We start from the raw sequence: 16,738 nt of genomic DNA on the forward strand, positions 1-16,738 counted from the left end.
TCACCTTTGCCTGTCATAAAGCTTGAACTGTGCCAAAGATGGCTGAGATACAGTCAAGGCTGTGGGCCAAATTCCTCATGTCATAAAGACAGACTGAACTCTGCTAGGTGTTATAAACCACTTCAGGTCATACAGCTCATTACTGCTCTAACTCCAGCTCCCCCAAGGGGCTGGAATAGGATGGGATTCAAAATTTTTGTTTGTTTGTTTTGGTTGATTGGCTGGTTTTGTTTGGTTTTGTTTGGTTTTTCTTCTTTGCCTTAGAAATTAGTTGAAGTAATCAAATCAGTCTTAATGGCATCTGAATGTTTTATGTTGGTGGATATATAACATGCTGACAGTTTTCAGCAAGTCTGACAGCAATAAGACACTATGGTGTTTTAAAGCCAGAGTTTATTCATGTAGCCAAGTTGCTGGAGGAAAGAAGTGGTTTCTAAAAAACAAAGTCTGTGTTGTTGATGGGTAAATTGCAGACAGTATGAGGTATCATGCAAAGCATCCCATATTTAAAATCAATTAGATACTTTCATTCCAGTTAGCTTCCTGGCAACTGTCCTAGATAGGCTGGTATCTGTCTTAAAGAAGCAATGAGGCAACAGTTATCTACACCACAGCATTATAACCATTTTGAAGACTGTGTAAGCAACCTATCATAGCAATAAAGAATAATCATCCTTCTTTTTTGCAGGGTTGGATTGACAGCTTCAATGGGACAAGTGGAATATTTGTTGCGGTATGTCTAGTACTATTTAAAGTTCCCTTAAAGTGGAATTAGTTACTAAAATAGCAACTCTAAATAATACTCTGAAGTCCTGCTTAGAAACTGTGTGGGGGAAAAAAAACTGTCATAGCAACTTCCTGAATCTTGTAGGAAGATGTCACATGCCTGCCGTGCACCTATGTGCACATGGCACACAGCATACTATTTATGCTGCTCTTGAAAAAGGCCATTGGAAGAGTATGCATGTTGCATGTTGTTCACTAAACATTAATTTCAGTTTTCAGGGATTTGGAGAAATTTGGCCAAATTTTCAAAGAAATGGCATAGAACGCATCCCTGAAACGAGGTGTAATTCACAGATGTCAGAGATTGAATCTTTTAACAGAGTTTAACTTTCTGGCTGGAATACCATGCCACAAATTTGAGGCAGCATTACTTATACTTTGATTTATCTTCATATATATTATTGCTAAGTCCACTGCTACAGTTTATGACCACTCTACAGTAACGAAGATTCTGTGTCTTGCTTGACATTGCTTTGTGCAGGAGTTCAATAGTCACTGGTGCATAATGGTGATGAGCAAATCTATATAATAAATAATAGAATAAATAAATAATGAATAACTTGAGAAAAATATTCCCTCAATATGAAAACTATAATTACAGTTTATCTCATGATAACAGTAATGTTGCATGTCTTTTCTTCTGGCTTAGATATATTATTATTTTTTCTGAATTAAAATCACTGCCTTAACAATGCATTATGTTGTGTAGCTATGCAAAGATATTTTTCATATATGTTTTGTCCAACTTGATTACTTTGTAAAACTATGTTTTAATCAACCCTCTGCAGTGTATAAAAGGATGAGTAGTCTACGGTCATAGGAGAGTAGAATAAAATATATGTATCTCATTTTAAAACCTCATTTGTATGTTAAGTACAATATAAATAGAAACTATTACAGTTACTTCTGGAATCCGCAGGACTAGTTAAATAGTGGGTTTATCCTAGCTAATGCTTTCATCTGAAACCCCAGTTACACATTTCAGACACTTCTCAAAAGCCCTCAAATTATGTTCACAAAGTGTTACTAGTTCCTATTCATATGATAGTTTCTTTCAAATAATTATCTATCAGTCTTCTATTCATTGCTGACTGCTCAAAATCTTGTATCGCCTCTCTTTGCTTTACTCCTAGAATCTTGTGCTGTTTTCAGTGTTCCCATGTCTTCACCACAATAAAGTTATGCAGTTCCTTAATTTTGCAGATCCACTACTTTTTGTGTGACAGGTTCTAACTTCTGTAACAATATCTGTGAGCTTTGAATTTTTATGATTAATTTTGAGCATTAAAAATCTGCCACAAGAATTTGTCTATAATTACGGTTTACAAAGAAGATGTTATACAAAAAAAAAAAATTGCATTACTTTTTATCCTCACAAGTGGGTTACCTAAGTGACAAATTATAGCAGCTAGTTGTCATACATGTATCATATGCCAATACATTATGAAACATAGGCTAAAGTTTATATGATTTCAGTCGAATAAAAACATTCGAATCAGATCTTTTGTTAAGTTAAAAAAATAAATCCTGCTTTTTATTGTTATAATCAACAAGTAAATAACGCCTAATGGTTAAGTATTTGAAAATTTTGATCATACATCACTGTAGGTTTTTTTTTTTGTTTTGTTTTAAATAATAGTGGCTACTTTTTGAACATAAGCCAAAGCTTGCATATATTTTATATGTTTATCCTTTACCACTCATACAAGTAGTGATTATTTTCCATTCTTCAAAGTCAAAGATGTGAAATATAGTTATATCAAGATTAGCCAAGAAACAAAGAAAAAGCAAAGGCAGTACATCCTGGGTGTAGTGACGAGGGTGTTTGGTGGTTTTCTGGCCCCATGAGCAGCAGTGTTGGTTGGAAAGAATTGGGGCAAAGATACTGTAATGTAAAGGGAGAGGGGATTGCCAGTGCTGATAGTGTTTGTCTTGCACCATCTCCAGGTGCTACTGATTTTAGTTGAACTGGTACTACTTATCTAGAAGTGAAAGGCATTTATTATTACTGAATCCAAGAGACTTTTTGTATTTTGCGGTGAGGGAACATTCGTGTTTGAATTAATGTGCTTGGATGTGGTGTATTTAATTCCTTTGTGGTAGTTCAAAAAATTAGCCCATGAATATCTGTGTTATGCATTAGTTTAATTATCTCAGAAATGTTTGATTAAAAACAACTCTCTGGGTTGACTGTATTTCAAAGTGTATTTATTAGTCAAGTAGGTTAATTATCACCTTTATTGGAAATTTGGAAATTATTTCAAATTGAAATTTGAAATATCCTTAATTATCACCTTTATTGGTGATAATTAAGGATAGAAAAAGCAGAGAAGCTCTGGTGTTTGATTTTTTTAAATGTCCTCCCATATGAAAATATTCACTTCCAAATTCTAACCCAAGCTCATCCTACATGGAGGAAAAAAAAACAGGTTTAGATTTGTTCAGATGATCTTTAGGTTCACTTGGGTATAATCTGAACTTCAAACTTTGGAATACGTTTTCTTCTGTCACTATGATATTTGAGTCTGACTTATTCATCATTTAATTCCACAAATAAAGTGTTTCTTTTAAATATTAATGAAATATGTGATTTCAAGATGTCCATGATCATAGAATATCCTGAGTTGGAAGGGACCCTTAAGGATCATCAAGTCCAACTCTTGACACCGCACAGGTCTACCCAAAATAATAGTGCAATTAGTTTCCTTCATCTACAGTTTGTTCAGCTGCTGTAGAGAGAAACTTTGTTTGTTGATGGAAAAACAAACTTAAGTTAATTACATTTCTGGTGGCCTATAATTAAGGCATTTTGTCTCACTGTTCCATATTACATGTAAAGACTTTCTTCCGTGCAAGGTAATGAAGCTGTAGGGCAGAACCATGGCTTAAATGGTTCTGAATATGTTCTGAATAGCAATTGGCCCCAAAGCACTTCAGCTGGGAGGCTGTCAAAAAACGTCAGACTCAAGTTGGCAAATGGTTTCAAAGGCTTCAGCTGAAGTAGTTTCTATTTCACTAAATAGAAAAAAAAAAGTAACCACAAGTAGAAATCAAGTCACAACCAATAACCATTTCAAATATTAAAAGTACTTTACAACCTTTAAACCTGCAGTCTGTACTAAATATAGAATATACTAAATGTCCAATTCATTCTTGTGTGTATAACCATCACATGCTGCTCTGAGTAGAGATGTTTGCAGCACATCCATCAAAATACCTGGTTTAGAAACCTGACCCCAAAAAAGTCAAACCTTTTTTCTACCTATTAAAATGGGATAGTGGATCACACAGTGATTCAGCTGAGTTTCGTTGTCTGCTTTGGGTCTTTTTAATTGCTTTTTATTCCATTGAAAGTAGCCGTAAGAACAATAAGAACTACAAAAACAGCAAGTAGTGATGTTGCAAGCAAAGGTTTTCATGTCTAAACATAACTGTGGTTGGTTCAGGTTAAGACAGCAGAAATTAACTGTGCATGCCATGGGTTTGAGGAGGATGTTTGGAGTCATTTGGAGAAGATTACATGGTTGCTTGTGTCTGAGTCTTTCTGTCTGTGAACCCCAAACCAGCTGCTCCAAGGATAAGATGTAACAGTTCAGAAGCCTTAGCTCATGAAAATTAAATCAGTGTTGTAAGTGGTACTCCCTTAAGTAGCAAGTGCAATGAGTACATCCAAAGGAAAGGAAGAAAACTTTTCAAAAAGCCTATCAGGCTTTTCCAAAGCAACTGTTGTCTTTGAGGGATACTCAGACCTTAATCTGCCTGGGTTATTTAGGAAAATGGAACTTCACTGGGAATTTTATTCCAGTTAATTCAAATACATTTATTTCTTAAAGTATTTCTTTCATATTGAGTTAACTAAAAGTGACTGATTTTCTTGTTATATGCAGCACGTGTCATCATGCTTTAGACTTCCTCTGAAAATGCAGAACAGTGGGATCACATGAGATCCATGTTTGTTTTCACAGAAACCAAGCAATCTTCTGCATCAGGTGACAGTGTTGAAAAGTGCTAAAGTGAAGGTCTACCCATGCTCTAAGCTAATTAAATGTTTGTGTGGTGGTACTATCAGTGACTGTTTTCCCTTGTCCCACAGGCAGGTAAAGGGATTCTGAGGACTGTCATTGCCAACAATGAAGCAGTAGCCGATATGATTCCAGTAGATGTTGTCATCAACCTCACCCTTGCAGCTGGGTGGTACACTGCTGTGCACAGGTGGGAAAGCACTTCTGTTTCTTCTAGGCTTAAACATTTACTGATTGCACCAGGACTTCAGGAAGAACCTAGAAAGAAGCTAAATGAAGCTTTGTTGATTCATTTTCTGGTTCACATTTTCTCCCCCAGCTTTGGCAAGGATTAAGAGCATACAGAAGTGATGAAGGTAGACTTTAGAGTCAGGAAATCTCTAAAGCTACAGGGAATACCTGTTTCTCAGTAAAACGTAAGCTCACTTGACAAGTCTCTCTCATAAGTTACCTTTCTGAAGTGTTTGTTTTGTTTTGTTTGTTTTGTTCTAAATGCCTCCATTCTCATGCAGCTACATTGAGTTACTTTTCAACTGGCTTCTGGAGTTTTCTTGGTGAAAATACTTTGAATGTTTTCCTTGGAAAATAGTGCAAAATATATATATATTATAGACTTGTATGATAGGAGAGATGAACTAAAACCTCGTATTCTTTGCTTTGTTGAGAAGGGTATGTATAAGTGACATTAAGGTTTTAAGTTCTTTTCTGTGAGCCTCCATCTCTGACCTTCGATCATTATGTAGGAAGTGCTACAGAGTAAAGCACATGAATTATTCTAGACATTTATGCAACTGAGAAATACTAAGCAAATAAGTGCAGAAGTATTTTACTTTGAAGGACAGAGCTCTCTACTGAACTGAGAGTGGAGAAAATTATCATACATTAACCTCAATACAGAGATCCTAAAAGGATCTTAAAAGGCAGCTCACCAGCTTTTCAGATTTATTTCTTTTGTAGCTTCTTCCTTTTTCACGTGCAACAGACAAAGTATCACAGTAGGGAAAATATATCTTCCTATACACAAACCCTTTAGAACCTCCAGGTTAAGAGGGCTACAGCCTGCCCAAAAAGCTGGGAAAGAAAAAAAGCATGTGCTAATGAAAAATATCTAGAAGTCTTGTCTTCAGCCATAGTAGAAGTGCCATTTTTTCTGACTCTTTGTTGGCAAAAGATGCATGTTTTTTATTTTGATCCCACACAAGTAATTGTTAGGCTAAAGGAGCAAGTGCAGAACTTGATTTAAAGCTTTGGCTAGCTGAGCAAGACCCCAAGGTTAATAAATCATGTTTAAAAAAAAAAAAGCCTGAGCCTTCTGTAAATTTGATTTATCTGAGTGAGTTTCACATTTAGGTGTTGTCTCGAATGATAGTGTGTATGGGTTATTTATTTATTTGTAATTGTCTAGTTAGAAAGTCAAAATCCTTCAGGGCAAGTGATATTGCTGGGGGGAATTCTAAAACTTAGAGAACTGCAGTCTGCACTACATACTGTAGAAGCTCTATGCTCTACCAAGACCACTAACTCAGCTGGAGGGTGGAGAATGGAAAAAAAATGTTTAACTTTTTTGAGAATTTTGTTGAAAATGATTGATTTATAGTCACCACCTTGACGAATGGACTTCAAAAGTATTGCAGATCATAATCATTAAGTAAATGATTGTAAAATGCACATTGTTTCCCTGTGGTTGGTTTGGGCAAATTATTTACAGTACACTAAGAGAAACTATTAAAAACAATCACAAACTTGTTAGCATGTATGCTTTTTATAATTTTAGATAAGTGATATATGGATAATTTATCTTAAGCCCCATCTGTCTTTATTAACTAAATAATGCTCTTCAGAATCTGAGTGAATCTGATTAAAACTTCGTGTTTTACATTGTTTTCATAGTTATGAAAAATTACCTCCTCTGCAATTTTTTTTAATGAGCTGTTGTTATTGTTACTTGGGCTGTTAGTTTTTATGCTCCATTAGTAAATCTTTGTGTGCTTTTCTTCACTCATTAAAATAATACTTCTTTCTCTTTCCCAGGCCAAAAAATATGTTGGTGTACAACTGTACAACGGGTGGAATCAACCCTTTCTTTTGGGGAGAAATGGGTAAGGTATAATTTAAAACTAGAACATGTCAACCATCAATAGCATTCCTTGGCCAGGCTTTGGAAAGGTGGCTTCCTGTAGTTAGATGGCATTCTGCATCTGTCATTCAAACCATGTGTGGGAGGCACAATTGTAGTTAGTGAGGTCCTGTAAGCAAAACCTCCTGGTGCTGGGCATTCAGCTCAGGAAAGCATTTATTCAGTTTTCACTGTAGGCATTATCATGTAACAACCAAGCAAAGTACATGCTTTGCTAAACTAAGGTATTAATGTGGTGGAAAAGGGAATAGAGAACCAGTCACTAAATTGTAGAAGAAGGTGTTTTACATAGCTGTAACTAGATATTTTCCTTTCCTGGTTACTGGGTTTTGTGTTTCTTTTTTTTTTTTTTTTTTTTTTTTGTGTGTGTGTGTGTGCTCTGAAATCTCTTGGAGAACCTCAATAGTGAATCTTGCATCAATATGAAGAAAGCTCTAACTTTCAGAAAACTAGTATATTAAGGCAGTAGGATAGCCTTTCTTCCTCCTTCTGTGCAAAACCTTTTAAACAGAAATAGTTTGTGTAGACCAGAGAAGGCAAAGTTTAAAATGACAGATATGCTTCAAGAACAGTTTGACTTTTGATTGTGAATCAAATGATTAATTGGTGGATCAGGAATTTGCTTGAAGGTTGCACGCAGGGAGTGGTGGACAATGGCTCTATGTCCATGTGGAGGCTGGTGACAACTGGTGTCCCTCAGAGATCTGTCTTAGGACTGGTGTTTTTCAATATCTTTATCAATGACACAGACAGTGGGATTGGGCGCACCTTCGGCAAGTTTGCAGGTGACACCAAACTGAGAGGTGTAGTCGATACAAGAGAAGGAAGGGATGCCATCCAAAGGGACCTGGACAAGCTTGGGAAGTGGGCCAACATGAACCTAATGTGGTTCAGCAAGGCCAAGCACAAGGTGCTGCACCTGGGCCAGGGCAATCCCAGGCATGAGGACAGACTGGGAGAAGAACCTGTTGAGAGCAGCTGTGGAGAAGGACTTGGGGGGGTTCTGGTGGACCAAAAGCTCGGCATGAGCCAGCAGTGTGTGCTTACACAGCCCAGAAAGCCAACTGCATCCTGGGCTGCATCAACAGAGGGGTGGCCAGCAGCAGGTTGAGGTAGGGTATTATCCCCCTCTGCTCTGCCTTCTGAGGCCCCACTTGGGAGTCCTGCATCCATGTCTGAAGCCTCCATCATGAGAAGGATGTGGACCTGTTAGAATGGGTCCAGAGGAGGGCCACAAAGCTGATCAGAGGACTGGAGCATCTCTCCTACAAAGAAAGGCTAAGAGAGCTGGGGATGTTCAGCCTGGAAAAGAGAAGGCTCTGGGGTTGTAACCTCATTGCGGCTCTTCCGTACTTAAAGGGGACTTATAAAAACAATGGAGAGTGACTCTTTGCTCAATCAGATAATGACAGGACAAGGGGGAATGGTTATAAACAAAAAGAGGGAGATTTTTATTAGAAATTAGGAGGAAATTCTTCACTCAGAGGATGGTGAGGCACTGAAACAGGTTGCCCTGAGAGATTGTGGTTGTCCCATCCCTGGAGGTGTTCAAGGCCAGGTTGGACAAGGCCCTGAGCAGCCTGCTGTAGTGGGTGGCATCCTTGCATATGACACGGGCATTGGAACTAGGTGATCTTTAAGGTCCCTTCCAACCCAAGCCATTCTGTGATGAATGTTGTCAGTGGAAGAATTCAAGTGATTTGCATGGTTGTCTTTTTCAAATGTCTCTGCTTCTGAGGCAGGGGTGAAACAAAGGGAAACAAATCCTGACACCATTTCAGTTGAAAACTGACACTGAGGCTAAGTAGCAGAATTTGCCCAGCTGCATACTGTGAAATACCAAGTAGACTCACTACACTCACGGACAGATGTATATAGCCTGATATGCTTTCTGTTATACAATCATTCACATTTGCAATTAAAATGCAGGATGCTGGCAAATCACTACAGTGATATTTCACAGTTCAACCTTTGCTTTGCATTATTTAACCGGCAAACTGTTAAGTCAGCAGAGAATCAGACCATAAGTGCATTTTCAGAACAAGACTTATCTGAAAAAAAACTACTAATGTCCTACCATGCAATTTGATCTAGCAAGGAAGAGGCTTCACCAATTGGTAGAGCTGTGAAAAAATCAAACCAGGTTCCTGACATTTTTTTAATAAGATATCTAATGTTGTGGTTTGACAGTCTAAGAGAGGTGAAGCATCACAGATTAATTTTTTGAAAATGCAGCCTCGTAACATGTAAATTCAGATCTTCTGTGTCTTTTTCACAAGAGTAAATGGAAAGCTGCTTACAGGCTGTTACTTTAGGCAACAGCCACCATAATATTGCCACCTGAGATTTGCCTTTCTAATCTATTTTCAATATAATTTTGCTGATGAAAACGGTGGTGTATTAATGCATTGTGATTGATCTTATTAAGTTACTTTGCTTGTAACTGTGAATTTAACAATTAAATCATCTGAGCACAGCAGAGGCTTGCAAAAGCAGTTCAGCGTTGTGATTGGACTGAAGGCAATCTTTTCTCCTTGTGTGACACTGTGTGATCAGCAGGCTGCGGAAGGGTATGAGGGGTATATTTCTCTATATACTCACTGTTTGGCTTCTGGGCACCCACTCTTTTGGCATGAACTCACATCTGGCTTTTTAGACCTGTGCTCTCTCTGAACTATGGGCTTCCACCATATAGTCCAGGCCCTGCAGAGACCAACCAAACTTCACCTGTCAGTTCCTTCCTTTGCACACACAGGGCAGCATCTGCTGCTACTCAAGTTGTTACCCCTTCTGAAAGCACATTTCCAATTGTGTTTAGATCTGCAAATACTTCACTTTGCAGGTTGAAAATGTTATAGCTGGGTGTCTACCTCCAGATCAGGTCATGGAGGCAGGCAACTGATCGTAGAGATGGAAGATTGTGAGAGTGAACTTGGAAGAAACAAGACTGGGGACTGGGGGTCATCTAGTGTGGGACTGAGCATTTTAGTGCAAATCTAAATTGGAGTTTGCAGAGGGAATGAGCTGGAGCACCCGGTTACTGAGACTTACACCAGGACAAACTGCAGGAATAACAGGAAGCACAACACAGTTATGGTTCTTTGGTGAGGAGGAAAGGAGAGAAAGACAAAACAGAGAAATTGAGACTGAAGTGGGCTGAGGATGCCCTGGGTAGGGAACAGAAAAGACTGGCATGAGAACATGAGTGATGCACTTGGAAAGAAGGAAGAGAAAGATCTAAAAGAAAATTATTTGAAAAATATGTAAGTCTAAGTAAGAGCTTAGGCTGAAACATACATTGCAGAACAGCTTATTCAGTAGATCTCCAGATAAAAACAAACCTCTGTTGCTAAAAGGATCTTTAGCTGGTTTATTTCTTTTATAAAGAATGCTATGCCTTCAGGTTTTTTTTTGTCTTCTGTTACTGCAGTTATTCTCCCCACTATTACAAAAATGTGGTCAGACAACTGAGTATTAAACTGAAGAAGTGTATTCTACTTTGCTGCAGTGTAAGTCTTACTAGTCTGACTGTGTAAAGCACATTTTGTTATTTCTGCTCAAGACAAATTCTTAAAGTATACTTTAAAATAGTGTTCAGTGTGTGGGAAAAAAAATAATTCAATTTTTTGTGGTCTGTCTAGGAGAGACCCATGTCTGATTCTCCCCCTGCTAAATATGCCCTTGAGTTGTAGAATTTTCTGTTGCGTTTTCATGCAGTGGTAGGAGAGGAAAGACCACCCACTGTCATTTCAGTAGCTCCTAGAGGTGGTGTGTTTCTGGATCAGGATTCTTTGCTTGCCTGGTCTGTCTGTTGGACTCTCTCTCCAAAAACAAACTGTCATAGTATAAAAGGCTATTATTAGTCTTGTGAAGTTTGAATCTTTTCCAAAAACTAGGAGATAGCACCATTGCGCTGAGTTGGTGCAAGCCAGTATAGGGAAGATTTGTAGAGAAAACATCTGTAGGATTAACTGTTCCAAGTTACGTAAAACTAGCATTTTTCTAACTCTTTCAGAAAGTCTTTCAGACTGGTCTCACTTCTGTCTTATTTGCTTTCTAAAACAACATTGCTTTCATTCCTGACTTCCAGAATTTTTCTTGAGTTTTCAGCAGTATCTCATCTGTTCTTGATATAGGTTCTTCTCACACCAAGAGAAGAGCATAATATTGTTGCTGTACTACAGCTGCATTTCTCAGTACAAGCCTTAAGTAACTAAAATGAGAAAGGTGTTGCTGATCTGAGTGAATTCTGTGCATGGTTGATGGTCTGACATGACACGGGATGTACTTTCTGCTTTTTCTGCCAAAAATGCAAAGAGAAAACAAAGGCAGCAATATCTTTAACGTCTTACAAAAGGTCACCTCCACAACCAGTTTACAGTTGAAAACTAGATTTGTGGTAAAGTAACGTCAAGATTTGAATTGAGACTGAGCCATGCAGGCAATATCGGAACTATCACAATTCAAAAATATCAGCGGTCCCCAGCAAGGGAACTGAGGCGATCGGCTCCGGGGCAGACGCGTTCTGCAGCGGAGCGGGGTACCGGGACAGGCAGGGCTTCTTTCCCGGCACCGAGGCAGCCGAGGGAGCCGCCAGGGCCCGGCAGCCCTCGCGAGGGAGGCTGACGAAGCGTAGGCGGAGCCGGCAGCGCCCCCTCCCCGGCCGTTCAAAAGCCGCCCCTGGGGAGCGCGGCGACCTGGACGGGCAAACAGGGCAGGGCCGACAGTTTGCACGAGCAGGGTGCGCTTAGGCGGGGCAGAGCGATCCCCCCCGCCCGTAAGAACAACTCATCTAATGGCTGTATACCACTAGCTAGGCCACAATGGTCTACATTAGGCAGAGAGCTTCTCTATAGGAAGTTTGTAACTACCCAGACTGACTGCCCGCTCAACCGTGCGGCAGTTCAGGTCTTTGGATGCAGGGAGTGCCTGAGCCTGTTGCTGCCGTCTGAGGGAGGCAGAGACACCGTGTGTGTGAGGTGTGAGCAGGTGGATGACCTGGTCCGCCTGGTGGCAGGGCTCAAGGAGGAGGTGGAGAGGTTGAGGGCCATCAGGGAGTGTGAGCGGGAGATAGACTGGTGGAGTGACTCCCTGCAGGGCCTGAAGGAGAGGTACTGGGGTGAGAGACCCCAAATGGGGGTGGACCCCCTGCCCTGTTGCAGTTGGGCTGAGGGAGGGGACCTGGGCGTTGAGGGGGAATGGAAACAGGTCCCTGCTTGACCTCGCAGGCACCCCCCCCCCCCCCCCCCCCCCTCCCCCGCGGCCCCACCTTCCCAGGTGCCCTTACACAGCAGATTTGAGGCCCTGGAGCTTGAGAGACTGGTGGGTGAGCTTGAGGTAGAAAGTACACTCAGGAGGATGCCTAGGGTGATGAAGTCGACTCCACGCCTCAAGACTGCCTCCACCAAGAAAGATAGAAGGGTAATTGTAGGTGACTCCCTTCTCAGGTAGGAAAAGGATGAGGTTGAGGGTCTGGGCAGTAGTCTGAAGCTGGGAAGCAACCCTGTGAAGCGTGTCAAGATTGGGGGAAATACTGAGCATAGGGATCGGGGCTGAGCAGAGCAGTGCATCACAACCAGTGCCACAAAAAAAGAATGGAGAGTCTAAGTGATCAGAGAGTTCTTGCTGAGGGGCACTGAGGCTCCCATTTGGCGCCCAGATAACCTACCCAGAGAGGTGTGCTGTCTTCCTGGGGCATGTGTCAGAGACGTTAGGAAGGATCTGCCACAGCTCATTAAACTGGAGGATTACTATCCTCATGTTGTCATTCAGGTTGGATCCTGGGAAGCTGCAACTAGAAAAATGAGGAATGTTAAAAAGGACTTTGCATCCCTGGGAAGGTTGTTGAAGGGATCAGGGGTGCAGGTAGTGTTCTCCTCTGTCCTCCCTCTGGGTGACTGAGACCCAGGAAGAAGGAGGAGAACGGGACAGATGAACGACTGGCTGAGGGGGTAGTGTCTGGGCCAAGGATTTGGGTATTTTGATCTTGGGCAGCCCTTTGAGAAGCCAGGTATGTGGGCTGCTGACTGACTTCAAATCAGCAAGTGGGGGCACAACTGTGTTGGGGAGCAAGCTCTCCGAACTTATTACCAGGGCTTTAAACTAGGTTTGATGGGGGAAGGGAGGGGAGCTAAAAGAGACAGAGAAGGGCTGGGGGAAGTTGTCGCTGCTGTCACTGTTGAAGATAGGGAAAAACCTCTGAGTTGTCCCTTAGGTTTGGCTGAGGGCTCCTCAGAGAAGGTAATGATCGTGATACCCATCCGGAATTTTCTTCTTGCATCCCTCCAAGGGTAACTATGCCGACTGCTTCCCTAAAGTGCCTGTATACCAATGCACGGGAAATAAACAGGATGAGCTCAAGATCTGTGTTCGGTTGCGGGGCCACGATCTCGTTGCAATCACAGCCTCATGGCCTAGGTTGCTAGAAAGCAAGGGTGCATGTGAGAGCTGGGCAACATTTAAACAGCACTTCTTCCAAGCTCAGGATCAGTGCATCCCAAAGAGTAGGAAATCGGGGAAGGAGGGCAGGAAACCCGCGTGGATGACCAAGGAGCTCATCGATGAGATCAAAAGGAAGAGGAAGGTTTATGAAACGTGGAAAAAGGGCCTGTCCTCTTTGGAGGCGTATAGAAGTGTTGTCAGGGCCTGCAGGGACGTGACAAGGAAGGCTAAAGCCCACCTAGAGATGAGGCTTGCAAAAGAGATAAAAGATAATAAGAAGGGTTTTTTTAAGTATGTAAGCAGTAAAGGGAAGACTAGGGATAATGTGGGTCCCTTGCTGAACGAGGAGGGTAACGGGAGATGCCAAGAAGGCGGAGATTTTATCATACCATGTTGGTATGGCTCTTCCCAACTCAGCCAAGTGCTTGATTTTAAATTCCTGCTCTCTTACAGAACAGTATGTCATGTCCACATTCAAAAGAAACCCACTGGAGCAGGCCTTCCGAACACCCAATGCTCACTTGACATCAAACTACTTGATAAACCAGTACTGGATAACTGTCAGTCACAAGGCTCCAGCCATACTCTATGACCTGTACATGAGGCTGACAGGAAGAAAGCCCAGGTAAGAAACTGCATACCCTCAATTATCTGCGCATCAGCTGCTGTTATAGAGAGTCTAGCAACTCCTGAGAACTGGCTGCCCCAGCATGGAGTTCCTGGTCTTCCTCCCAACTCCAGGCCTTGTCTTGAGATTACTCAAAAAGAAGAGGAACCGAATGGCCATAGTTAAGGATAGCCTAGCATTCCCAACATTTCCAGTGCTCAGGGCACACCATAGGTTTTAAACTCAGCTTTGCACACTTCAGAGGTTCCCAAGCCAGCAGAAGAAAGACTGTTAGTTGTTCTGTCCTCCAAGATTCTCATTGTTGCAGCTTTGTGATGTGATTGCTGCTATGAGTAAGGAATCAAGCTTGTGTGAGGACTTGAGACTGGCAAGGTTTAGAACAGTTCTAGGTAACTTTTTTTTTCTCTCATGAATCAGATTCATAATTAGCAGTTAACAGCACTGGCCAAACAACTGGAAATCTAGGATGCATAACAATTGTTTCTGAGTATGAATAAATTCCAAATTGTATTTACAAGGACAGGTTACCATTGCAATTGGTATTTGAGCCTTGGCAGTGTCATGGCTAGGAGGAACATAGCTATCTGTGTCCTGTGTGGAAGGAATCCTAATGTAAATAACACAACTCAGCCAGCTTCCTTCTTTACTCCTTGCCATTATGGAGGAAAATTTATTGTGAAAGAACAGAGCAGTGTGCTGGTGCTCTGCTCCATGTCAGCCTCTGTACACTAACTGCTAGTTAGAAAGCTGGCTTTGGCTGTTTGCAGGGAAATCCCTGGCTGATGCATTGCTCTGATTTCTCTGATTGTCTGCTACAGAAGGAAACTGGTCTATAAAATGACTTCCACTTATTTAGTAGGCAAGAATTTCCATAAAAATAGAGGTAAACTGAGGATGAGGAAGAATAGGCTGGAATCTCAGTGCTCTGTTAAAACAGGCAGCAGTAAGATCTTGCTATTGATATTACAACTGACATTTTTGATAAAGTTGATTGCAGGTAGCCAGTGGTTATTGGCCATAAAACCATACTTGAATTTCAAGTAGAGTTCAGCATGAACTCATGCAGAGAAGAATCTTTTCTTGTGCACTTTCAGATCTGTGACCTAAGCAAACATGGCTCAGGAATGAACTTGTTACCTCACTAAGTCTTGTTTTTTGTTTGTTTGTTTTTTTTTTTGTTTGTTTTTTTTTTGGTTTGTTTGTTTTGTTTTGTTTTTTTTTGTTTTTCTTTATAATTCACATTTCTTTTTACAGGGCTACTTAAGCTTATCCAGGTACTGCAATAATGTGAGATAGAGAATGGTAACAGCTCATTCTTTCTTTTTTTCACCTACCTAAATATCAGGTCTTTATGCCTTAAGAGCAGTAAACCATATTCAAATATTATTAAAAAACAAAAATAAAATGTGTCAATGAACCTGCTTTAATGTTACCCTTCATATTTTTTCCTCTGCTTTGAGAAAGCTCCTGGACTTAACTTTCTTCCCACTTGTCACTCCCACCTATCAAAGAACGAGCCATCTTCATGGCTGCGACAAAATCCATCTCCATCAGCTTTAGACTTTTATATTCTGCCACTCCTGAGAATCTTACTTTCACTGTTAGTTCACTTCACATAAATTACTAGGTGTCTAGCAAAACTGCCCTAAATGGATTATCTTTATTGCTATACATCCATCCACGTCTTAGAAAAATAATGTGGTTTATATACTAGTCTCTTGAGGCAACCTGTCACACCTGAGAATCTGCTTATGCTAGGCTCAGTATGGGAGAAAATAAATAAATAATTTCTGTAAACAGCTTTCTAGAAGACAAGATGGCTTTCTGAAGTGTAACTAATAAGGCTATTGGTGACAGGTAATCCTGGCCTCTCAATTCATCCACAGTGGAGAAAACAGATATTCTAAACAAAATTTTTCCTATAGCTGCACAGAGTGCAGCTATGCATTTATCTCCTTGGTTGATATTTTTTAACATGGCAATCCTTAATCTAAATTAGTAAATATTTTAAATATGGTAACAACATTTGAGCTGAACCCGTTACAGTGAAAAATGCAGTTCTTGTGCATTTCTGTTTAGATGCCTTCATTTATCTCCTTGATGAATACTTCCAGCTACTCAGATAAGTTGCTTTGGGTAGATCTACAGGCAGAGCTCATTCTGCCCACGTTGACAGGAGGCCATGTCAATAGGATATTTGTTTTCAAGTGTGACAGCCTATTTTCAAAACAAAAGCAGGGATACACTTTTAATTCCTTTATGTTTTTTCTTCCTTTCTTTTTCTTTATTTTTTTTTCTGACAGATTCCATTAACCCTAAGCACTTTAAAGATACTGATGGCTTTTTAAGAGCCAGTTTAAGAGGCAACTCGATCTTTGCAATGCAATCTAATAGGTTGTTTTCCAAGTTTCTAAAAGGTATTAAAATACTCACAAAGTTCTTCCTGTCATACTTGCCTACACGTGCACAACCAGGAAGATTAATTTGAAGCAATTTTAAAGTAGTTTTGATAAACTGTATTTAATCAATATGCACGTAACTATTCAGAATGAAAGTTTCCTAAATCTGTTGTATTGCTTCTAAAATGAGAGCCACTTTAATTCTGAGTAGGAGTGTCTATGTAAGGTTTCTGAGTGCTTTAAAATCACTTTTAGTAAGCTGCACAGCTCTCCTCTGAACTGATGTACTCATTGTGTCTTTTTCTGCTGTGCTTGGTTCTTATCG

General features: G+C 40.4%; 1 protein-coding gene across 1 annotated transcript in view; it reads left to right on the forward strand.

The window, feature by feature from the left end:
* FAR2 (fatty acyl-CoA reductase 2) overlaps window positions 1-16,738 on the forward strand; it is a gene marked incomplete at both ends in the record, with an annotated part of 84,124 nt that overhangs the window by 60,055 nt on the left and 7,331 nt on the right. The window contains 4 exons of the mRNA XM_084286015.1: window positions 689-733; window positions 4,880-4,998; window positions 6,840-6,907; window positions 13,840-14,011. Of these exons, the coding sequence (XP_084142141.1) occupies window positions 689-733; window positions 4,880-4,998; window positions 6,840-6,907; window positions 13,840-14,011 (404 nt within the window). The remainder of the gene's footprint in view (window positions 1-688; window positions 734-4,879; window positions 4,999-6,839; window positions 6,908-13,839; window positions 14,012-16,738) is intronic.

The sequence above is a fragment of the Netta rufina genome, assembly GCF_964035555.1.
Source record: "Netta rufina genome assembly, chromosome: 1".
In the NCBI taxonomy this organism is placed as follows: domain Eukaryota; kingdom Metazoa; phylum Chordata; class Aves; order Anseriformes; family Anatidae; genus Netta; species Netta rufina.